The 25,995-nt window shown below is 41.4% G+C and overlaps 2 protein-coding genes across 2 annotated transcripts in view; both read left to right on the top strand.

The window, feature by feature from the left end:
* The first annotated feature begins 3,157 nt into the window (after nt 1-3,157).
* On the top strand, nt 3,158-10,021 carry taf9 (TAF9 RNA polymerase II, TATA box binding protein (TBP)-associated factor). The gene is made up of 7 exons (XM_084074905.1): nt 3,158-3,226; nt 4,260-4,341; nt 5,203-5,339; nt 5,900-6,034; nt 7,724-7,805; nt 8,748-8,858; nt 9,118-10,021. Exons 1-7 carry the CDS (start codon nt 3,188-3,190, stop codon nt 9,258-9,260), a joined length of 729 nt encoding a protein of 242 aa, XP_083931031.1. The 5' UTR covers nt 3,158-3,187; the 3' UTR covers nt 9,261-10,021.
* A 2,415-nt stretch (nt 10,022-12,436) lies between these two features.
* siah2l (seven in absentia homolog 2-like) overlaps nt 12,437-25,995 on the top strand; it is a 35,738-nt gene continuing 22,179 nt past the window's right edge. Inside the window, exon 1 of the mRNA XM_084073366.1 lies at nt 12,437-13,186. Coding sequence (XP_083929492.1) covers nt 12,611-13,186 — 576 coding nt within the window. The 5' untranslated portion in view covers nt 12,437-12,610. The remainder of the gene's footprint in view (nt 13,187-25,995) is intronic.

Raw genomic sequence — 25,995 nt, 5'->3', positions numbered from 1 at the left:
GAGGCAGAGGCAGAGACAGAAACACACAGAGAGAGAGAGAGAGAGAGAGAGAGAGAGAGAGAGAGAGAGAGAGAGAGAGAGAGAGAGAGAGACAGAGAGAGACAGAGAGAGACAGAGGCAGAGGCAGAGACAGAAACACAGAGAGAGAGAGAGAGAGAGAGAGAGAGAGAGAGAGAGAGAGAGAGAGAGAGAGAGAGAATCCCTGGGCTAAAGTGTGGCAGCAGTGTGGCACAAGCAAAGGTCTGAGCAAAGTCAAACTAACTTAAACTAAACTTCAATAACCTTGTGGTCATTAAAACAAAAGTTTAATTTGGCATGGATTATGAATCCATATTGGTCAATAGAGTGCTGTTTTGAACCTTTTTGAATGTGTATCCCGCTAAATTAATAAGAATTAAGTTTATTTTAATTCAAGTGATGTGTGAGTCTTTTGCTATCATGCATATATTTTAAGTGAACAACTTCTACTAACCATTACCAATAGAAATGTGCAACATCTGTTTATAGTTTAATATCATGTAATTGATGAACAATAATGTGCATATTATAATTGTTTCATTTAACAGACATATATAGAGTTTAATCAGGATGTTTAGCACAGGGGCATTAAGGAACAGCCACCTTGGGGTACTGCTGGATTTAGTGTCTTGAGGGGGGCACATTAACCAAATCACAAATAGCATATGTACAAGCTCACAACACAGCACATTACAACTGGTTATGAGCTTGTATATCTGGTATCTTCGCTATTTTTTTGAAAATCTTGAAGAAAAAAAAAAGTTGGTGTGAGGGTCAATTCTGTGACCTTTAAGATAGCCCACCACCCTTTGGACTGGACAGAAGGTGGCTGATATTAGAGGTCAAAATTATTAGTGGAAGTAAAATTGACTTGACGCTAATAATATTTGCACCTGTCCTCACCTATAACCCTTTGTCTCTGCTTCTTTGCCATATTGATATGGTGTGTGTGTGTGTGTGCGTGCGTGCAAGTGTGTGTGTGTGTGTGTGTGTGTGTGTGTGTGTGTGTGTGTGTGTGTGTGCGTGCGTGCGTGCGTGCGTGCGTGCGTGCGTGCGTGCGTGCGTGCGTGCGTGCGTGTGTGGGAAAATGTTAGTAGGAAAATGTTGGGACTCATGGGACACCCTGGAAGTTTAGTTTTCAAAAGTAGAAATGAAAAACTACATTTTCTTTTTAATATCAATGCATTGCTGTATTTAAATTGATAAAGTTTCCAGTCATTCCCGGAAAGAAAAGTTCAATAATTGTGAAAATGCAATGCGGGAGTGCAGACTATAGCCAACGCCAACTTGGGGCTCCTGAATCGCTGCCTTCCACACATATGGTCTAGCATCAGGGTCTTAAGCTCTGCTGTGTTGTTAGTTCCGCTGTCGCGCCGCAGTGTGTATGTAGGTGGTGCGCCTCTTTTCTCCCCCTAGCTGCGCCTTGGGTTGGCTCCCACAGTGTCAGTTCTATCTCTGACCGCGTGTGACCCATGGTAGGTCCTTGTAGAAGTCCACGTTTCTGATGTGGTCCTTCCAGTCCCACACCTATGTGTCTTATATTCCCACACAACCACGGCTAGTAAACAATGCAACAACTGCATCAACAAAATGCAAACATTTTAAAGGGACCTCCCGTAGACATTACAATTACAATATAATTATAATTACACTTACTTTATTTTGTTATTTTATTTAGTAATATATAATACTTTAAATTACAGTAAAACTAAATCCTAATAATAAAAAGGCTAATATAGGTTATTATAACAAGGTTATTAAAAAAGGCGGGAAAGCTGCGAAAGCAATATATAAGCTTTCTATTTTTTGTGCCCTAAATAATATTACTATCTGGTGTGTCCCAGTCCCAACAATAACATATCAACTCCATCAGTCCTTCAAAATCCAAACTAAATAAAACAGATTTTTTTAAATGTGTAATTCTATTAGCATTAATAGAAATCTAAGCAACTTTGAAAAATAATTTCAATGTCAATTATGTCAGATATGCCAGTTTATGGAGTTGACATCTGAAATAAAAAACAACTGTGGGAGCCTGGGAGATTGGCCCAGTACATGGTTTAATAGTCAACACTGTGATCTTTTAAAATATATTTTCCCGGCATAATTGAAGAATAAATAAAACAATACAAATAATTAAAGGTTTTGTCCCAATTCTCAATAATGGGTGAACATGATTAAAGATTCGACAGTTAAGGTCTAATATTTCTACAATTGCTACAAACATACATTTTAGGGCATAAACAAGAAGTTGAAGGAAAAAATTGAGTTTGTCAATGATGTACTGTGCATGTTCACATACTTTACCTTTTTTTTCCTTCACATTTTGGACAAAATAGGCAATTTTACATCGAGATGTCCAGATGTCCCCAGTGCCCACCTACACACACGCACGCACGCACGCACGCACGCACGCACGCACGCACACACACACACACACACACACACACACACACACACACACACACACACACACACACACACACACACACACACACACGAAAGAAAGAAAGAAAGAAAGAAAACTACTATCCTCCTACTACTACTACTACTACTACTACTACTACTACTACTAGTACTACTGCTGCTGCTAAACCTGGACGTTTTCGCCATCTGCTGGCTATGTGGTGTCCCGTCCCACTAAACGATCATGCATCATCCGGTCCAATAGGTGGCAGTGTGGTAACAGTTCAATGACATAGGTGGCCTATCGTGAACAGCGTTGCCATGTCGGCTTATCGACTTTGTGCTTCTCTTTCTGTAGTTGCTTGTAAAAAAAATTGGCAGTTGCGGATTTTTGGGCTAGTTTCTTAATTGTACTTGCTTATTTAGGCTTCACAATGTTTTAATTCATATTTAAACCAGTGGTTCTCAAATATTTTCATGAAAATGTTGTGTGCCACATGGGAGCATTTGTGTTGTTAGAATGTTTCAAACATATTCCAAATATTTCACATTTTCATTGCAAGAGTTTTGGAAATAGCAGCCTCTACAAGCTCACAACGCTCGTCTATTTTCAAATAGCGTCTTCAAGTTGCTTCTTTTGGGCTTGCTTTCCCAGACCTGGTTGCTTATTTCTCTCACAAACCTGGCAACACTGGTGAATTTGAACCAGAGTCAAAAGAGGTTGAAGCACTGGCTGTCTGGCGACGGCGACGGCGGACTGAAAATGGCTGCTACTCAGAAAACCGTTCCAAAAGATGCTCAGGTATTAATGAATAAACAGCTATCTGTCGGTCTCGCTAAGCTGCAGTGTAGATTAATCCTGCATTGCATTTAATAATGGTGTTATTATTGCCAAGTAACTCGTCCCAACGTCCGTTTTTGTGCGTTTGTTATTCTGCTTGCAACACGCTAGCTCGTTGGCTAGTTGTAGCGTACGGTTGAGACCATGGGATAGGCTGACTGGCTGAGACACTGAGACACGTTTAGCTAGCTCTCAAGCACAATTTGTTGATATACTACTGTTATTCAGTGGTGGAAAAAGTACTCAAATGTTTTACTTAAGTCAAAGTATCAATACTGCAATGTAGAAGTATTCTGTTGCAAGTAAAAGTCCGGAATTAAGTTAACCTGAGTAAAAGTACATAAGTATTGGTATCAAAATGTACCCAAAGTAGAAAGTACTCATCATGCAGAATGTCCCCTTTCTCAAGTTTTCAAATGTATAAAATGTCTGTTTTTTGTTGTTGAAAATAGCAGATCTACAAGTTCACAATGCGTCATATCGCGAGCTTGTAGATTGCAGAGCTTGTAGATATAGATTTTCAAATAGCAGAAATGTATATAGGGTTGAAGTGGTTAATGTATGTTTTGTAATAATACTCAAAATCTACAAAGTAACTAGTAACTAAAGTTTTCAAATAAATGTAGTGGAGTACAAATACAATATTTGCCTCTGAGATGTAGTGCAGCACAAGTAAAAGTGCTGAAAATGTGTAATACTCTAGTAAAGTAAAAGTACCTCAATTGTCCTTACGGTAAGTACAGGACTTGAGTAAATATACTTAGTTACTTTACACCACTGCTATTATTATGGTTATTATAATTCCAAACTGGATATTCATGTCTTTTTTTGGTTTGTTAGTGTTTATTTGTTCAAAAGGTATTGGAGCTGAAAGTTGAGATGGCTGTAGCCACATTCTGTGTGGCGTTGTCAATGTGTGGTGAATATTGTTCTGATCTATTCTGTGGAGATTGAAAAAAAAGTGTCTTAAACTGTGATGTTTCTCTTTGCTCAGGTCATGATGCAAATCTTAAAGGACATGGGGATCACGGAGTATGAGCCTAGAGTGATAAATCAGATGTTGGAATTCACCTACAGTAAGTTTCTAGTAGTCTGTTAAAGGGGGTTCAGTAACGGGGGTCTCACTCTCACCAGCTCTTTAGTTAACAGATAATACTTTTTTCAGATCGGGATACCGATTTTATCCAATCAACAGATGAGAGAGAACTACACTTTTTAGAGTTGCAATACCAATCCTTGACAGCCCATAAATCCAAACAGAAAAGTCCAATCTGATCGTATTAAAAAACATTAAACTCACCAACATTGCAGCTGTACAAACAGCTTGGATTATCCTCTTTGTATCTGCCAAGTTTTTGTTTCTTAAAAATTCCCCATAGACATATTATGAGCTACTTTCTGTCAATAAATTATCATTATGTGCAGGACCAATGAGTGATTTCCAACGTGCGCTTCCAAACTCGAAAAATGATCACCTGCACGGAATTTATTGACAGAAAGTATCTCATAACATGTCTTCGTGGATTTTTATTTGTTTTTTACAAAGAGGATAATCCAAATTTACGGCACAGCTACAATTTTGTGAGTTTAACGTTGTTTAATACAATCAGATAGGACTTTTCTGTTTGGTTGAATGCGCTGTCAAGGGTTGGTATTGCAACTCTAGATGCCAGATATAAAAAATAGCATCTAAGAGATGCTTGCGGCTATTGTCAATCCTGCATTTGGTCTCCTGATTGGACAAAATCCCATTAATCAGGCTGGTTTATAAATTAGTTTGAATAATCAATTTCAATACCCTTTTATTTTAATTGATTCATAATGGTTTAGTTTTTACTTCAGTTATTTCGTGACGTGATGCTAGATCACATGTAGAAAAAATACTGTAATCCTGTTTAAAGTACCAAACAGTATCTCTTGCTTCTTTTCATTTGTAGGATATGTGACAACTATTATTGAAGATGCCAAAATGTATGCAACACATGCTAAGAAGTCAAGTGTGGACGCTGATGACATCCGGTTGGCCATTCAGTGTCGAATGGACCAATCATTCACCTCCCCGCCACCTCGAGATGTAAGTCTTCATAGTATTAGATAAAAAAAAAAAAGACTTGTCTTTACCCAACACATCTCTAACATACATGTGCACAGTTTGTTGCTTGGGAAGTTGTTGACTAAGGAACTAAATTGTTGCACTCAATTAACTTAAAAACTATATGTAGGCAAATTAGGGCAGTTAATACATTTAGACCATAAAATTGTAGTAAAATAAGGTAGCACAAAATGATGGTAAAATGCTCATTGAATGACCTCTAGCTCTTGAGACTCTTATCCCTGTCGGCTGAGGTCAAATGTTGTTCTGTTGTCCCTATCTTCCTTACCGGCTGTGTTCTTATTATCTGTTCTTTTTGTATGACAGCTGTTACTCCCATGACTACATTTTCCTCACAGGATCAATAAGGGTCCATCTATCTATGTGAACCCAAATAGACTTCTTGAAATTGCGATGCTGAAATTAAATCCTGCCAGAACCCTTCTGTACTTTATCTCCCCTTCTCAGCATTTTGCTGTCCTTTTGGAAATAATGAATGAATGCATAAATAATACCAATAACCCTGACTTTTGTCTCTGCAGTTCCTTCTGGAAGTCGCCCGACAGAAGAACCAGACCCCCCTTCCATTGATAAAGCCTTACACCGGCCCTCGACTGCCACCAGACCGTTACTGTCTGACTGCTCCTAACTACAGACTCAAGTCCATTCAGAAAAAGGTAATGGCCGGGTTTCCCAAACAAATTTCAGCTCGTGCGTAGCCTAGAAGCTGCGTAAGAGCCTCCACGCAGCTGCGCAGTAGCAACCCCGCTACGCACTAATCTTCATTAGTAGCAGCTGTTTGTGCCCTACGTGCTATCTAAACTGGCTTCGGGAGACACCATCGTCGTAGGTTCTCAAGTGCACGGCGTTACGTGTGTGCTAAACTAAATTCGAGAAACAGCATGCACGTAGACCTCCTGGACGAAGCCTACGTAAAGCCTACGTTAACTACGTAGTGCTGTCCTACGCTACACAGCAGTTTAAACACCCTTTGCGAATATATATAGTGAAATGGATCATAAAAATACCACACACGCACATATAATTACGGCCGGGCCGGCGCGTAACGTGCGAGCCTATCCAAAAAAAACAGACATACAAGCTATCAACACACTGCGACATGCCGTGTTGATAGCTTGCAGATCTGTTCTTTTGGGTAGGGTGAGCGGCTGTTAGGAGGAACTGCTGCGCTGGTTCTATGTGTAGCCCCCACAGTCAAATTAGCCAGAAGCGGCGTGCAACAGACCTGGCTGTCGGGCTCAGGCTTGCTACTAATGAGGGTAGAGCGTAGGTTTCGCCGGGTCCCGGCTATGTAGGAGGCTCTTACGCAACCTGCGTAGGCTACGCATGACCTGAAATCGCTTTAGGAAAACCTGGCTCTTCGTAGGACCTGCGCAGCATCTCTACGCATCTCTTTGGGAAACACGGCCAATGTCAGCATTATGAGTAAAACATATAATTATCTTTGGCAAGTTATTTATTTATTTGGATTGTAGACTGACAAGAAGTTGAAGGCAGAGAGGTGCAACACAGGTCTCCAGCCTGTTGTGATTATGTGGTTGACGTACTACCGGCATACCCCGATGAGTAAAATTAATATCTTCCCAAGCTAATAAATAATAATTCATGTTAACACATTGGGTGCCAAAAATGTATATACTCGTTTTTGCTAATACACCCATCGAGTGCCATAAACGAAGATCTTTGTTTTTTCAACAAAAAAAATCCACAAGAGGGCGCTTTAACGCAACTTAGGAATGATTCTAGGACTATAATAGATAGATGGATAGATATAATGGAATAGATGGATCGATGTGACGTCATCTCCAAAAAACGGACGTGCATCCGCCCCAATGGTGGGATCTTGAGAAAAAGGTCCATATCCATTTATTTTTTTGTGTGATCAAAACAAGCCATTTTCGACGGGCGATCTCTCTGCAATGGCGGATCGCAGTAGAAATGTTATTATTCCAGTCATTAGACGGGACCCTTGGCCATCGCCCAGACACCGTTTGTTTACATCCGGGTCCTTGTTGTGGCTTCTGCAGCTCTAAAAAGATCGCCAATAAACGGTTATAAACGCTGGCACTGGCTGTACCCTGTTTTAAAAAACATCTGGCACTCAATGTGTTAATTGTAGAACATTAGATATATCTAATATTTTTGCCCTTTCCATTGAAGACATTTTCAATATAAGAGATGGGTTTATTGGAACATGAGACATCAGCTTTTTGCTGTTACAAATAACAATCTCATCACCCGATTGTTTATTATGTTCCTTTTACCTGTATTATTTCTGATATCCCTATCCAGTCTCATTTCAGTCCAATGCGAACATTGTGCTGATAGTTATTTTGTGGTTGTAGGTGTCTTCCTCGGCAGGCAGGATAACAGTGCCACGCCTCAGTGTGGGAGCAGTCTCCAGTAGACCCAGCACACCTACCCTTGGTGAGTTATCTTATCTTAGAAAACTGAATCGGAAGCAACCACTTAGTCACATTGTACAGTGATTTGTCCTGATGATGCAGAAACACCCTTCCACTGTTTAGATTTTCACAGTACATACTGAAACTCATGGTTGCAGGCTTTTGTGTTTATTAGTGGTGGTCATGAAAAGTTGACTACTCAAATAGCCCCTTTAGTAACCATACTCAATCGGTGTCTTGGGGCAGTGAGCAGTGACCACAAAGTTATGGGAAAAGTACGGTTACGTACGTTGTTGTACACGACTGGTCCGGCCTGCATGAAGTCACATTTGATCTAATCTGGCCTGTAAGCCATAAAATAAGTGTGACACCTCTGGTCTCTAGTTCTTTTTACACCCATTGTGTGTTCACTCATCATGCATGTCCATCAGAAGAGACACTTAATTATCCTGGTATTGACCTGACATTTAATGCTTCACTGATTCTTTGGCCCAGTTCCAATGTCCCCCCTAAACCCTCAAGCCGTGAACCCTCACAGACTTAACTGACATCACCTGGTAAGTGCTTGAGGGTGAGAGGCTGCAAGGGCTCCAAATGGTAAAAGGAATGGGACTGCACTTTGAAGACGAGTCCTTCATTCATGACACTTTACATTACTTTAAAACTCATACTCCTTATTTACAGTCAGTGCTTTAAAGGCTGTGATTGTATGTTTATTATTATTATATTTAGGTTATTCTGTTAGTTTTAACAACTCTATGAATTAGGCAAAGTGCATTAATGCTAACTTACGGAAAGTGTTCTGCTAAAGCCCTCACTGACTTAACGATTTCAAATGGGACAGCCCTCACAGAGTTAATGTGAACGCATGTCTAAGTGCAGTGAGTCTGTAAGGGGGGACATTGGAACTAGGCCTTTACTTTGCTGATGTATTGACTGCCCGGCCCTCCTGTTTCGTTTTCAGGCACCCCTTCTATGCAGTCCGTCACGACCAAAGTTGGGACTCCAGTCAACCTGGCGAACCAGCGTTTTACTGTTCAGATCCCCAACTCACAGACAACCGTGTCCAAAACTCGTAAGAGATCATCTGATCAAATTACATTTAAGACTGCATTTTCAGCCAAATGTGCACACATGCACATAAAGAAGTGTGTATACTGAAAAGGTTACAAAAAAATTAAGATCCAAAGTCTCTTGTTTATTTGTTAAATATTCAAGTAAAGTAGCAAGTTTACAAAGGAGTGAAATAGAAATGCAAGTACAGACACACAGAATAAACTGGCATATTTGATATTCATTACATGATGATTAAAATATTTATGTTTTTTTCACAGCCACGCCCTCCACTCCCACAGTACAGAATGTCCTCATTGGCTCCAAGAATATCCTCATCACCGCTAACATGGTCTCACAGAACTCCGCCAGCGAATCACTGAAGAGGAAGCATGAAGACGACGATGACTATGATGCTTTATGACATCATAATTTGTGAAAAGGTGTCCTTTTTAAAAGGAAACAATGGAAAAGTGTAACACTTTGCTTGAAGTGCATTGACACATCATAAGCACATTACATGTGCTTAATTTTGTGTAAACTATTTTTGCATTATTATAAACAGGACATTTGTGTTAATATGCATATCTTATATGCCTGTGGTGTGGCTATTATTACATACACAGATATTTTTAAAGTTAGATTTTAATTTAGCCAGAAAATACATGCTTGCACATTACTCACAATCTTCTACTGGTAGTTCCACTGGATAAGTTGAAGGCCAAGCGCTTTCTCAAACCTTTAAGTTTAATATTTGTTTATTATTATAAGCATTTGTGTACCATCTAAAAATAGAATAACATCAGGAAATTTGGTAAGTTATATGAATATGTGGTATAAGTATTATTAATTGGGAACCTTACACTTGAATACTTGCCCTGAGGAAGTATTCAACCTATTCAAGGAAGTATTCAACCTTGAGGTATTATTGATGCATATTGGCTAGCTACACTTTGTAATCAAAAGTTTTTTTTTATTAACCATGTGTTTATAAAAGTTTCACATTGCATGTAATGTGCTTACCATGTCCTATGACTTAAGTAAAGTGTTACTAATAAGTGTACTGTATATATAATGAAAATGGAGCTCTGGAGCTCAATTTCCATTATCTTTTTGTTAAACTCTGTAATCTGTAGTGTCCTGTCTGTTTGCTACTAATGTTTTGAAAATAAAATTTAAAAGGTTCTTTGTACACTTTCTACTTCACGCACATTTTCTTTGTCAGAATCAGTAATTATAAAACTCATAAATTACAGGAATCTGTCTTGAATTCATATTGCCTACTGAGGCAACGGGACTTGTGAAATTAAACCACTTTGTATAAACCTAGTATACTCGTCGGAAAGCTTGACAGTGGTTGGCTCTGTACTTGGTCTGCTCTGTGGTTTTTTGTCATGTTACAATAATGTCGTGACTAGTGAGCTTGTACATCTGCTATTTTCAGGGATTGTACCCCCCTGAATAGCGATGCTATAGTGTAAAAGTGGTCAATATCTTTTCAAAGGATATTGACAGTATACACCAGTGTATACAAAACGGTAGCTCAAAGGTTTGCTCAAATGTCTGAATTTGCGTTGCCCATGATAAATATTCATCTCCAGATGAGGTAATTTCATAACCTTTTGTAATTTTTTGGGTTAATCCCTACAGCATCTGACAAAATGGACTAGGATCCCACTGTAATTGAACATTAAAATGACAAACTGGACTACAGGATCTCACGGAACATTCAACAACAAACTAACTCTAATTTAAATTAGCTCTAAAACAAATGGCATTAAGTAACATTTGATCCTTTATTGCTTGGTCGTTATCTTATCAGTCACATTATCAGTCACCAGCAAGTGACTGAAGAAATAGTATAGCCTGTCGATGGCCCAATGGCCTCCCTGCGGGACATGCCTATAGAGGACCTCCCAAGGGAGATGCCCAGGAAGCATCCATACTAGATACCTGAACCACTTTAACTGGCTCCTTTCCACGTAAAGGCGTGGCAGCTCCATGGCCGGATCTCAAGTCTTTGGATCCCTGGGCCTGAGACCACCTCAGGGCCCCCCCAAATACATTCCGGCACCACAGCCAGAGCCAACCTATCCAGTGCACGCGCATCGAATGTGCACACATTCTACACAACTGTAGGAGATAACAGCTCTTGAATGATTTAAGAACACTGATAATTTAAAATTACATTATAATACTTTACACATTTATTTATTTATCAAAAACTCAGGGTCAGGCTCTGGAACAGTGAATCGGTCCAATTTTATAGATGGTCCCCCTGACCTTTGGGCCCCTGGACCAGACAGGTCCTTGCAACTGCCATTGGGGGTAGTTGCAAGGAGTTGCATTAGTCAACACTAATGCAACTCCTTGCAACTGCCATTGGGGATAATGGTTGCAAGTAGTTGCATGTTGCAAGGAGTTGCATTGGTGTGGACTGGCCTTTAGGGAGACGCCAGCCACCCGCCTGAGAAAACTAATTTTGGCCACTTGTGTTCACGATCTTGGCAGCGAACCGATCCGGTGAGAGGTGGAGGTCACAGAGATGTTGCGAAAATGTTATTTGAGGTCTTGTCAACAACAGATGCTGAAGTGTTTCATCAGAGACTGAGAGACCCAACCATTAGTGTCCATCTTTTGTGAACCCTTGGTATCTGGGCTGAGATGCAACCACAAACATTGTCACTTATTTGCCAATGTGTCACACCCTTTTCTCTGGGCTTGGTTGATACTTAATCAATCACCTGGTAGTATCTATCTCTATTATTCTCTCCGTGTCTCCAGTCATACAAATATGTGAAACATACAGGATTCATATATTGTGTCATTCATTAACCAGGAAGTCCCCCGAGATAAAAAATAATCTCCTTTTCAAAGGGAACCTGGCCAAGATAGAACACAATTTAATTACAGTTATATATATATATATGTTTAACCTTTATATTGTATAAGTTCAAGGGACAAAGTTAATTACTTTAGAATGTAATCATTTGTACTTGCTTGCAAAAACGTGTCATTTAACCCTAGTCCTAGCCTATACTGTCATTCATGAGCAGGTCTAAAATTATTTATTAGAAACACTGTAAGTTGAGTTAAAATTTTTGTATTGTTTTATTGGATCTTGTTTAGTCGATACACTTATTTGTTTTAGCTCGTGCTCATTTGATTTTGCCATTTTTGTGTCTAGGTAGCTGATATATTGCACTTTTACCTTAGCGCTAGGTATACTCTTGGTTGCTTGTTTTAGCAGGAAATGTACTTAAAACTTCTGGTGATTAGTAGTTTTCGTTCCCTACCTATGTTGAATACACTTATTGTAAGTCGCTTTGGATAAAAGCGTCTGCTAAATGACTGTAATGTAATGTAATGTAATGTAACACATTCATAACATGTAGATTATATTAGTCAGCAAGATATTTTAATTAAACATGTTTCTTCAAAATATATTTCTCTTCAAGTTTACTGTGCATAATAAAACGATACATAGTTATAGAGAGGGTTACAACTGTCAGAGAAACACTGCCACTGCTTCACACAAAAAGGTAAAAGTACTGTTGATTAATTTAAAAATCCCATTTTCCCCATGTTCCATGTTCCTGTGATGGAGTAAAAAAACAAACATACAAACAACGTTTGTTTTGCATACTCTATGTTGATTCACTTTACATGATTATATAATAACACTGCTCCCGTTTTGATTGGCTAACGTCGTGTCACTCTCCGACACGGCGTCCAATCAGCGCCTTACGCAAGCATCCAAACAGAGCCGACGCCATGTTGTGTCCCCGGGGGCTGGGGAAGGCTACGGAGTGCGATTGTAAATGCCACCGCCGGAGTGCGTACACTCGGCAGCAGTTCAGCGGCGTCAGTAAGGGCTTCGAGGTGATCGCGATGAGCCGTCCGTCCTCAGCCGGAGGAGGTGGAGGCGGAGGCGGAGGAGGAGGACTCGGGGCCGGGGGGAAAGCGGGCGGAGGAAAGCACGGAGGAGCGTCGGGGGGCTCGGCTGCAGCCGCGGCCGCGGCGGCGGCCGCAGTGGCGGCAGCCGCCGGGGTGGGATCCGTGGCCGGGTCGGCGGGGTCCGCTGCCCCGTCCTCCGCCGTGTCTCTGCTGCCCGGTGGCTCGGCCAACAGCCTGCCCGCTCAGTCGTCGGAGCTCACCGCGCTGTTCGAGTGCCCGGTGTGCTTCGACTACGTGCTGCCGCCCATCCTGCAGTGCCAGGCCGGTCATCTGGTCTGCAACCAGTGTCGCCAGAAGCTCAGCTGCTGCCCGACCTGCCGAGGCCCTCTCACCCCGAGCATCAGGAACCTGGCCATGGAGAAAGTTGCCTCGACTCTTCCCTTTCCCTGCAAGGTAATAAAAAGAGGAGCGATTGTGGCGTTACGTTACTACCACGTCTCATAGCTACAAGTTGACCGTGAAAAGTGCAAACTGAAGGCTGTGTTTATAAGTGCACTTTCTGTTTTAAAACAACTTCCTCATTGGAAGCTAATGCTAATGGGGCTAACTAGTGCTGACAGGTGGGTGTGTGGATGTGTGTGTGTGTGTGTGTGTGTGTGTGTGTGTGTGTGTGTGTGTGTGTGTGTTTGGCGTGACGTCCCTTCAGGGATCAAAACAAACGCATGACTTGGTGACGAGGTTTGTCAACGTGTCTTTCTTTTACTTTGCTCACTTTGACAACTCTTTATCTTTATGCTCTAAATAGAAACAAGGTTGTCAGTTTGTCAACACCCTGGGGTGTTTATCTTGTGTTGACTTTTTTAGTAGGTGCCACAACAACATTGTGTCAAATACGTAGGTGAGCCAGGTACTGAGCTATTATAAGAGGAATATATATATATATATATATATATATATATATATATATATATATATATATATATATATATATATATATATATATATGTGTATAATTGTGTAATAACATATTACACATATTAATGAAAACATATCATTTATCCCCTCTCGTTTGCTTGCATTAGTAATAGTGGCTGAAAAACAACATTTTGGACACGCTATTGTACCAGGTCAACTCATTCTTCTTGTAGGTTCTGATTTATTGATTGAATACGTTGTTAGTCAAAACTTTAAACAGCACGTGGTACAGTCAGACATTAAGGATAAAGGTTGTGTTCAAATATGCAAACACATGCAGCCTAAGAGCAAGTAGTAGACATCGTTGCTAGAGCTCGGTTGCTAAGCAGACAGACGCTTAAAGGATCATGTTCCCTGGAGGTTTATTTCATATACAAATTTATAAATAAATACCTTGGAGGCCAAATTGAGACTATATACTGATGGTTGTCATGGACGTCTCCTCAACTATGGTGTTATTACACTGTATTGGATTTTTGTTTACATGGTTGAACAACAATATTAATATTTGAATAACAAAATAGATGAAATGATAATCATGACTCTTCAATGAGAATTTACGTAATTTATCAAACTGCTTGATGTTATATTTAAAACATAACCTAGGTGACTTCTGTTCATTTGCTAATGGAATTACTTTGTCAAGTGTCAAGTGTCTTACTGTAGTTCTCAGGTGTTTGGCTTTAAACTGAAATCCAGGTCTGATAGTCACTCCTAATGCTCCCAGTTACCTGCATCTTTTTAGAATTTGTTCAAGGTATGTAGAGCAATTGCAAAAATCTCTGACATAACAAGTATGTGTCTTCGGTCTCTGGGTTTGTGACACAACTCTGTTGAACTAGGAGAGGACCCAAGAAGAACTGTGAGTTGTTCATGCTGACAAATAGTTGATTGTGCTGCCATAACACCGTAGACATATACAGTACAGTAATCACACAACACATGGATATGGTGGGTGTAGCTATTTATGTTTGAGTACTTGCTCGATAAGAGTGTCACTCTGAGGACATAGAAGTTAGTTTGGTGTGTTGTTGACAAGTGAAAATATATTATATTGCTTAGGTGCATGGCATGCATGCTGTTTTGGCTACGATGTGTTATTGTGTACACTACACTCCATTCGATTAAGCACTTGCAAGTCTTTGGATAAGAGTGTCTGCTAAATGCATTGCCTAAATTGTAGTTGTACTCTGTCTGTTTGCCTATGTTTTTAGCCGTGAGCTGAAAGCGCTGCGGCTCTACAGACAGCCTCAGACATCGTCACTCGCGACACGACATGTTTTCGGGACACCTATTTGTCTATTGGCTGTCCTGGCTGTCCTTCACTACTTTACAGCCAATGGGGAGACACTACTTTAAAGCCCATGGACGGCCAATGGACGGCCGTCATTCACAGCACCCGCCTCCCCTCGCAGCACCCCCCCCCCCTCCGTCTCCATCTGTCCCTCTCCCAAGTCCCTCTCTCTCTCTCTCACACACACACACACACACACACACACACACACACACACACACACACACACACACGCGCGCGCACTCTCTCTCTCTCTCTCTCTCTCTCTCTCACTCACTCACTCACTCACTCACTCACACACACACACACATGTGTCTTCGGTCTCTGGGTTTGTGACACAACTCTGTTGAACTAGGAGAGGACCCAAGAAGAACTGTGAGTTGTTCATGCTGACAAATAGTTGATTGTGCTTGACACTACTTTAAAGCCCATGGACGGCCAATGGACGGCCGTCATTCACAGCACCCGCCTCCCCTCGCAGCACCCCCCCCCCCCTCCGTCTCCATCTGTCCCTCTCCCAAGTCCCTCTCTCTCTCTCTCACACACACACACACACACACACACACACACACACACACACACACACACACACACGCGCGCGCACTCTCTCTCTCTCTCTCTCTCTCTCTCTCACTCACTCACTCACTCACTCACTCACACACACACACATATGTGTCTTCGGTCTCTGGGTTTGTGACACAACTCTGTTGAACTAGGAGAGGACCCAAGAAGAACTGTGAGTTGTTCATGCTGACAAATAGTTGATTGTGCTGCCATAACACCGTAGACATATACAGTACAGTAATCACACAACACATGGATATGGTGGGTGTAGCTATTTATGTTTGAGTACTTGCTCGATAAGAGTGTCACTCTGAGGACATAGAAGTTAGTTTGGTGTGTTGTTGACAAGTGAAAATATATTATATTGCTTAGGTGCATGGCATGCATGCTGTTTTGGCTACGATGTGTTATTGTGTACACTACAGAGACACTACTTTAAAGCCCATGGACGGCCAATGGACGGCCGTCATTCACAGCACCCGCCTCCCCTCGCAGCACCCCCCCCACACACACACACACACACACACACACACACACACACACACACACACACACACACACACACACACACACACACACACACACACACACACACACACACACACACACACACACACACACACACACACACACACACACACACACACACACACACCAGCTCCAGCTCCAGTGAAAAGTTTGTGGTTGCTTTGTTGATGTGTTAGCAACATGCTATGCTAACCGTAATAGTGAGAGGACAGAGTGAGAGGCTGAGAGTCATTAAGTCATAAAAAGTCGGCCAGCGGAGAATCTTCTAATCATCTGTGACTTACAACAGCCGCAGGGCTTCAGTGTTGATTTAACTCTGAGGAGCAGTGGAAGTACTCAAATGTTTTACTTGAGTAAAAGTATTAATACTGCAATGTAGAAGTACTCTGTTACAAGTAAAAGTCCGCAATTCAAAATTTACATGAGTAAAAGTACAAAAGTGTTGGTATCCAAATGTATTTAAAGTACCAAAAGTAAAAGTACACAAATGTTTGAAAATAGCAGATCTACAAGCTCACAACGTGTCGCGATGCGACACTTTGTGAGCTTGTAGATCAGCTATTTTCAAATAGCCTTGGTATAAAATAGGGCTAAAGTGGTTAATGTATGTTTTATAATGTAATAATTTATATCTGCAAAGTAACTAGTAACTCAAGTTTTCAAATAATTGTAGTGGAGCAAAAGTACAATATTTGCCTCTGAGATGTAGTGGAGTAGAAGTACAAGTACTGAAAACTGGAAATACCACAGTAAAGTGAAAAATACCTCAAAATTGTACTTAAATACAGTACTTGAGTACATGTAGTTACTTTACACCACTGATGACATGCCTGTCTAAGACAAGTCCCAGAGTATTCCTAAAACTGTATATATCTGTAGGCTATTTTTATTTAGTTATTATTGTCCATTTTATTTTCTTGCTTAATATTTTCTTTTCTTCATTATATCAATTATATGTAGAACCATCTGTGGTACAAGTTCCAACAACATTTCGCTGCTTGTATCTTTATGAGTCAGTAACAAATAAAGCTTCTTGAATTCTGCACAATCCTAATGTTGTAATTCACTGCAGAAGGACTTGTTTTGTACCACAATAGGTAGCCTAGTCCTATACCGGTTACTTATTTTTATTTTAATGTTAAGACATTTATGCTTGAATGACAGTGATTAGGCCATAACATGTTACAGCACTATACAAAAACAAGACATGACAAAGTCATAATATAGCCGCAAAATGTCATATTGAGGTATGCCATTTTTTGGCAGAGTTCTTCTACATTGCAGTATTGATACTTTAACTTGAGTAGTTGGGGGGGGACACACACACAATACAGCTGCTAATAATATGAATGTGAAATCATATTCAAAAGGACATATATTTTTTTTTTAAAGTTTTTTTTTTTTTTTTATGTTTTTTCAAGAAGTTTTTTTTTTTCATTTTTTTTTTTTAATTTCAATTTCTCAACGGCAGATTGGGGCAAAAAAAGCCTGCCGCTCGCGGCTAAATTATGACTTTAGTCATTTCTTGTTTTTGTTTGTTTGTGCTACAGCAGTCATTCAGACCAGAAAAACAAAAGCCCACATCATTCTCTAGTTAACTAATGGCAAAATGTACGTTGCCGCTGTGTTAATTGCACTTGACTTACAGATTTTCCCAGAGGGAATACTACATCAGTCCATCTAACCCGCTTGGCATTTCATGTTTTCCCCCCAGAACTTATTTGAAACAGAGGGGAAATGTTAGGTACCGAGGTTACATTCTGTTCCCACAACTCAAGTATCCGTATCCGTATCACTAGTAGAGTGGCGTGATCTCGTCCCAGGTGTGTGATTGGCTGTAACCATGTGGTTGTGAAGCAAGGCACGCCACTCACTGCTGAAAAAAGCATGCATAACCAGCAAACCAGCTGTGGATAAATGCAGGTGAATACAAGGAATTTCTCTTATTATTAATTTCTTACATAATTATGCACTTATCAGGGGACTGTTAAGATTCAACCTGGCGATAGAAGTGGTGTTTATTTCTTCTTTTTTTGAATATATATTCTTATTCCATTTTATGGGAGAGAAAGAACAGGTACAGGGACACACAAAGAAAAATAACACATTGATTGATATTCGAAATCAATACAAATGTATACCTGTTAGCTGCCACTGGCTAAGGCACAAGAAGGCAAAATAAACAAAAAAAACAACAACTCAGTTACATCAATCCAACGCATAAACATGCATGTTTTTTTAGGATTAATGAATAAATAGATATTAAAGAAGTGGTGTTATTTTCTGAGTGCTAGACGATGATTGTATTGATATGGTTTCTTAACCTTTGCATCTTTATTATTCTTATCATTATTTTTAGAGGTGCTCCGAGTTTAAATTTGCCGATTTCACTCCAAATGATTCGATCGGTGATCTGCAATCTACCCGATCCGGAGAAACCGGTCTTTTATGACCAAGCTGCATTGGTACAAGATCGGTATCAGCCGATCTGAGGGGAAAAAATGAGTGAGCGGAATCGGTCCCAAAAAAGCCTGATTCGAGCACCCCTTATTATTTTAGTTGCTACCCTTACAGTAGCTGTGTCTGCTTTTCCTTCTGTATCTGCGCTGTCTTGTAACTTCTTTGCTGCATCTGGCAACTGAATTTCAATAAAGGTCTCTCTATCCATTTCTAACCACTTTCAACCTGACGTGCGTATTTTGTTCATGTACACATTTTAAAACATTTTCAAAAGTAGCAGATCTACAAGCTGTTGAATAGTGCTTACTGCTTAAGTGGTTAAATTAAATAAAGTTCATTTAGTTTTATTTTATTAGAACATTTTGCATGTTTTGATCAAATATGAGTCTGAAAACATCGGCTTTCGGTGGTTTAGGACTCTCAAAAAACAGGGGTGGGCAACCGATGAGTCTAGTCATGACACGTGCACAGTGGTGGATTTTTCTGATACTGGCTGGCTAGAGCAGGAAAAATGTGTTATCGTTATGACGATAACCTGAAACTGAAATACTTCATCAGAGACAGAGAACCTCCCATAGAATACCTTTGTGGACACCTCAGCCTGGTATCTGGGCTGAGTTGAGAAACTCACATCATTGATCATTCATGAATGGTCAGCTAATGGCTCAAAACCCACAATGATTGTCAATGTGTTGCACCTTTTTCTCTGGGCTTGGCCCAGGTGTTGATACCGGGTGGTATAGTTACATCTCTCTAGCTATTACACTCTCTGTGTCCCACTCTTGCTCGCCACACCCACTCACACACATCGCACAAATAAACACACAGGATGAATGTGTCGTCATAACAGAGCTGTGGAGAGGCATCCCTGCAGCGCCACATAGTTTAGTGAGTGATGCCCTCCTCTGAAGGCGGCTCGCTGACAGCCTTCTGCTCCGTAATGGGACTCTGATTGCATTTCAGCAGCATTAAAGTTGTATCCATGCTCCGTGGTGTTGGGGCGCAGTGTAAGCTGATCCCTGATCCTTGATCTGTCCTCTACTCTGTGCACAGCTAGAGACTGTGTGGTGGTCAGATGTGATATGTGTTAATAGAGAATAGGGATGCAAGTATTACTAATTTTCTTAGTTAATTCTGTTGATTACCTTTTTGATTAACCAAATAATTGAAGTGCTTTGTACAAAGGTGTCGTGCAAATGGCAGATCTACAAGCTCACAATGCATTGCACCGTGACGTGTTGTGAGCTTGTAGAAATAGCAAATTCTTGAATGTTTTATAAAATAAAAAAAAATGTTATAATCGATTTAAATGGATAAATATTGCACCTCTAATGTAGAACAAGAGGTTGTTAAAATAGAAATAAAGAGATTGTTGTAATAATATAATAAAGGAGAAGAAGAAAGAGTGGGACAGTGGGTTTAATGGGCCGTTCTTATTTTGCTGTATGCCCGTGTACCATCTCACTGCCTGAAAATAACAAACTTATGTTATTTTTGGTGAGTGGCATGGTCGTACAAGGTATCAATACGTATAAATACTAGTGTATAAATACTAGTGGGTGAAGGCAAGTAAATGGACAGAGGGGGAGGAAGAGAGATGTGTTAAGAGAGGGGAAATAAAAGAAGAGGAGAGGGAGAGAGAGAGATAGGGTTTTATCCAGACTCTGCCCTGTCACACCCTGATGAAAGCTGATCCAAGACCTGTCCAAAAACAAGTGAAGAGGAAGGAAGAATGAGATGGTCCAAGACTTTTACAGTATAGAAGGTTCTTGTGGATTTGTACCCCCTCTCCTTGGTGATGATTGGTACGACTCAACCTGCATGAGGTAGAAAGTGCATAGCCTGGCCACCTGGGCTTTTTCCCCCAAACGCCAAAGCACTCGCCTTCCAAACGCCCAAATTGAAACATATTTCAGCTCTCAGCAAGCAGATAAAATCAGCAGACTGGAACGCGTGTGTGCAAAATAAACTAAATCGTCGCTGGACGATGGTATCGGCCATCGTTTCAAGCCTCGTCGCGCTGATGGGGTCTCAAAAATGCGGCCCTCCCATTGTAAACAATTCCAAATATACGCTGCGATCAGGAAAAAACATCTTGGTGGACACGGCCCCTAACATTTGCTAATAACAAACCAAAAACATTGTCCACCATGCAGAACTGTGGTCTCCAACCAGGGCCTCTGGCCAGTCGATTGCAATAATCAGATTATTCTTGGTATACGCTTAGGCAGTCAGACTTGAGCTCCAAGCCAAGAGTTGACTTGTTCATTTTGGCATGAGCCATTTGCTCCTCCTCCAACCAATTCTCCTATTTTTGTATTTCCTAAATGATCTGTCACTGTGCTGTTTTGCTAAAAGTGACATCAGATTGCATGCAGCCATTGTAAACCTTGCAGGTAATTACTGTTTTTTCTCAGTGATAATCTCCCCATCCCTGTAGCAACTTGTAGTACAGTTTTTCAAAGTGTACTGCAGTACTAGATTAAGATTTTCATTTTTAGGTTCTTTGGGTCATGGGTTTATATCCAATCCTAGAGACTTCTTTTTGGAGTAAATCTTTGTATCAATATATCTGCTAAATATTACAGTTACAAATATACTGTGATAAATTTCAGCATTTGCTAAATTTCTTCCCTCTGCACTTAAACCATTCAGAACATTAATTTTTGTGACACGTGCTGTCAGTTTTGTAGTCTTTGCACAGCTTAGGAAAACTTTATTTAGGAAGTTGCTCAAGTAAATGTTATTTCTATATACAGCGAATTGCAACTTCACTACACCTGTAATGTTGATGTATTGGTGGCAAAATATTCTTTGGCAAGTTGCACTGAAACCTACCAACCTCTGCTACGTTCACTCGGGTAACTATGGACCTGGTCAACGGCATGATAAATGCAATAGGCCTGTTAATGGCTTGCTTTAGGCCAGCATTATTTCTAACAGTGCTTGCCATATACTGTGATGGCCAGAAGGGGTCACATTTACATAATTCAATCATTTGCTTTTAACAAGAGTTGGGCTCCGTGGGCACTGGGTGGTTATTGTGGGATATCTAACAGGTATATGACATTGAGAAATGGTTTCATTTCATTGACAGCATTGCCTTAAAAAGCTCCGCTCTTCCATGATTTTCACAGTTGTTAGACCGCCCACCCCTCTCTCTCTCTCTCTCTCTCTCTCTCCCCCCCTCGTGATTAACTCCCTCTCCCTCACTTTGATCATTAATATTGTGAAGATGTAGCCCAGCCTAATGAGAAATTAAGCAACATTTCATGCTCCAGCTGAGCTTGGAGTCGAGATGAACAACACACACGCACGCGCGCGCACACACACACACACACACACACACCGGAGTGAACACAAATAGAACACTTTTTTCCCATCAATAATGGTATAAAGACAGTCCAGAGGTGGAGCTAAAAGACAGGCAGAGTGAGGAGGATATGACCTCTGTCGCTATGGTTGATTTCACAGAGGAGATGATGGCAGTGCACATGCGTGCCCTTGGTAGTTCTATGATGAAGTGGTGGTGTCTCCATGTACAGTACACACACACACACACACACACACACACACACACACACACACACACACACACACACACACACACACACACACACACACACACACACACACACACACACACACACACACACACACACAGAGAGAGAGAGACTAGGGGAGGAGGCACTGTTGTTTATCGAGGAACACAATGAGCTCTTGGGGAATTGTGGGTAATTAATTTAGACTGAATGGAACCCCACTGAGTTAATTCCACTCCAGAGGGTTACGTTATTTCTGCTGCAGACCTGGGAACCTTGATAAAACTCTTTGTCCCTGAGGTTAAAATGGCACACACACGCTAAACCACACAACATGAGGAAGTGCCCTCGAGCAAGGCACTGAACACCAAATATTTCTAGGCACTGCAAGTAACCTGTGCACTATGACCTCTAAAGGGGGATATTTGAAAAGGTCAATTCTGAAACACTTGTTTTTGTTCCCTTGAATCCCCACACTGGGTATGAAAATCTGTACAGGGAAGGTGAATGACTGAAGAAATATTTATGTCTGAGGTGGCACTATAGTCTGTTTTATTCATGTTTTATAGATGAAGAGGGCCTTTATAGGAAGGAATTGTTAGAACTCCCCACATGCAATCTGTTCAACAGTGATTCTCTTTGTATCCTCCTCTCGGTATTCCTCTATCCTCTCCTATCTAACATTTCAAACTCAGTCAACCTGAAAATCTCCTCATCTACATTCAGATGCAGACTCTCCTCCTACCTGCAGGTGTTTGTGTCTGTGCACACTGACGTTGGCAGACTGCCAATCCCATCCCCTACCCCATGCTTGGCTGCTGTGCATGTGTGTGTGGGGGGGTTTGTGACAGGGTGGGATGTTCCTGTTATTGACATTCTTCAGTCTAGCTGAGGTCTTGTGGGGTAAGTGTGTGTGTGTGTGTGTGTGTGTGTGTGTGTGTGTGTGTGTGTGTGTGTGTGTGTGTGTTCATGCCCAGTAGCAGTCACAGTGGAGGCTATGTTGAACCTGTCATATACAGTACAGTCTACAGTGTAGTGATTCTGCCAGCACTGCATGTCACATTCCATTTGGTAGCGTTCTGAATTAATAAGTGTGCAGGACAATACCAATGATGTATTGGGCGAACAGCCAGAAACACTTGAGTTTAGGCATTAGTTGGTCAAGTCAAGTGGTTAAAGGGATATTTCACTTTCAAGCATGTTTTTAAGTGACTTGATTCAGGTGTTTGTTTGTGCGTTACTCCATCCTTTTTGTAAAGGACTTCTTTAACTAGAACTGACGTCCGTTTTGTGAAATTAGCATGTTGAGCAGGATAAGGAAAGCTGAACAGCCTCACCCTTCCGTCCCTCTCTCTCCTTTCCTCTGTTGTTTCCTCTCCCTTCCTCGTCTCACCTCTACTTTTGCCCTCGCTCGTTTTCCTTCCTTTCCACCTCAACGCTCCAGTCTTCCCTTGGTTACCAGTTTGCCCCTGGGTTTTTCTCCCTTCTTCCTCTCTTCAACACTGTGGATTTGACTGTGCAGCCTCAAATGTGTGTGTGTGTGTGTGTGTGTGTGTGTGTGTGTGTGTGTGTGTGTGTGGTGTCGTTAATCTGAGGAGTAGGACCCCGTTGCTGGTCACCCCTGAGTGCCCAGTAAATTCCCCATCCGTCAGCACTTAATTGAATTGCAGCATTTTTAAAAGGACAGCCAATCGTACCCGTCTCTCGCTCGTTTCTAGTGATGCACAGAAAGTAAAATGATGGTCCGTAACCAAAAATAAGGAAACACTTGGCAGAATACTGAATGCCCTTTTTTCCCCTTTTTTGTTTTTGTGTGCAAAAAGTGGCCATGTCATTTGCGTAAGTAATTTTTTATATTTATTCTCTGCATAGCATCAAGGTGCATCGCATTCGCAACAACACCAAACAAATGCAAACCAAGCAAATACAATAACATATAGTATTTATTTTTTTATTTAGTCACAAGCTGTTGTTAAAACACAGACAGACCTTTTACCACTTTCAACCTGGTATCCCTCCCTGTCCTTCGGTTTTCGGGAGTATGCTGCTCTGATTTCTTTGCAAAGTCGGTCCCAAGAAATAATTCCCATGGACCACAAATGTATCACAACATCATATCGTTGGCGAAGTCAGTACCCCAGAAATCTCCCACAGTCCATTGAAATGCATCGTAAACATCCCATCGCTGGAAGAGAAAGTCGCTGCAACATTTCTGTTCAGGGCTGTACACTAGGGGTGTGGGGAAAAAATCGATTTGAATACGAATCGCGATTCTCATGTTGGACAATTCAGAATCAATTCTCAAAAAACTAAAAGCATTTTTATTTTTTTTGTAAAAAATGGTATAAGGACATTTTTAAGAAGTGGCAAGATTTTGAATCGGAAAAAACTTTTTTTGATCGAGAATCGTTTTTAAATCGGGATCGGAATCTATAATCGTTTGTTCTGAAAAAATCGGAATCGTGACCCCGGAATCGAATCGTGAGATAGCAGAAGATTCACAGCCCTACTCTACACTAGACCTGCCCTTGTCAGTCCATCTCTAAAAAAAACACTGTTACTATGGCAGTCATTCATGAAAGAAAAGAAACATAATATTCCACTTCAAGGGCTTTCGGTGACAGGCAATGAGAGGGTAAAAGAAAAAAAAAACGAAGACTGAAGACAAAAGAAAAGAGAGGCAAAGTTTAGTTTTTTTCTCCCTTTAAGCAGCTGTTTCTATTTCACGTGCTGTCAGTCAGCCAGCCAGCAGAACTGCTGTGAACACTACCTTGCTCATTATAACACACACACACACACACACACACACACACACACACACACACACACACACACACACACACACACACACACACACACACACACACACACACACACACACACACACACACACACAGGTAGAGGTAAGCACAAACATACAGATATAATTACTGTTAGCCACACATGTGCATGTAGGTAACTCATACACATAGATACACCTACGGGCACGTAAACATGCACCCACACATGGCAGGCGCACACACACACACACACACACACACACACACACACACACACACACACACACACACACACACACACACACACACACACACACACACACACACACACACACACACACACACACACACACACACACACACGGCATACAAGAATACACACTGACACGTAGACACATGCAATTATACACCAAAATCATGGAGATATATATTTACATATGCTTGCACGCAAACTCTGCACAGTTCAAAGACCAGGCCAGAGACATAAACATGAGGACGGAAAGGAAGGTGGCTTTCAAGCAAAGTGTGTGTGAGTGTGTGAGAGATGATGGTCTATCCTGGGGGGGGGGGGGGGGGAGGAGGCTTCAACAAATGCCAGCAGTGCTGCGATGAGGAGTAAAGCTAAACAGAAGGAGGGAGAAAAGAGGAGTGAAGGGGGATGAGGGATTTGCTCTTGACGGACGGATTGAGCGAACCCCCCCCCACCCACATCCTCCGTTCCTCCTCCTCTTCTTCCATCGGCACTCACTCTCTCTTTCACTCGAGCACACGTACACATACAAATCCTTATTCCCTTGCTCGCAAGCAAACACACACACACACATGCACACACAGCTGGTCTTTCCCCGCCCCCCTGTGGTGTGTGTGTTGTGCTGCCAGTGCTGCAGTGTTCCAGTGTTCCAGTGACGGCAGAGGTGGATGGTGGTTGGTTGGTGGGGGAATGTTTTTCGAGCTCAGTCTGTCGCTGCACAGGGAGCGAGAGAGGGAGAGAGGGAGGGAGGGAAGTGAGTGAGTGAGTGAGTGCGTTAATGCTGGGATTCACCGCTCTGAGCGCGCAAGGGGGAACGTCGCACAGCTGAGAGAGGCAGTGTGTGTTCCCGTATCTGTCTGCCGTGCGTT

The sequence above is a fragment of the Gymnoscopelus microlampas genome (assembly GCF_963454915.1).
Source record: "Gymnoscopelus microlampas genome assembly, chromosome: 12".
NCBI classification, from domain to species: Eukaryota; Metazoa; Chordata; class Actinopteri; order Myctophiformes; family Myctophidae; genus Gymnoscopelus; species Gymnoscopelus microlampas.
The sequence above is the reverse complement of the archived record's forward strand: the minus strand, read 5'-3'. Positions and strand labels throughout refer to the sequence as shown.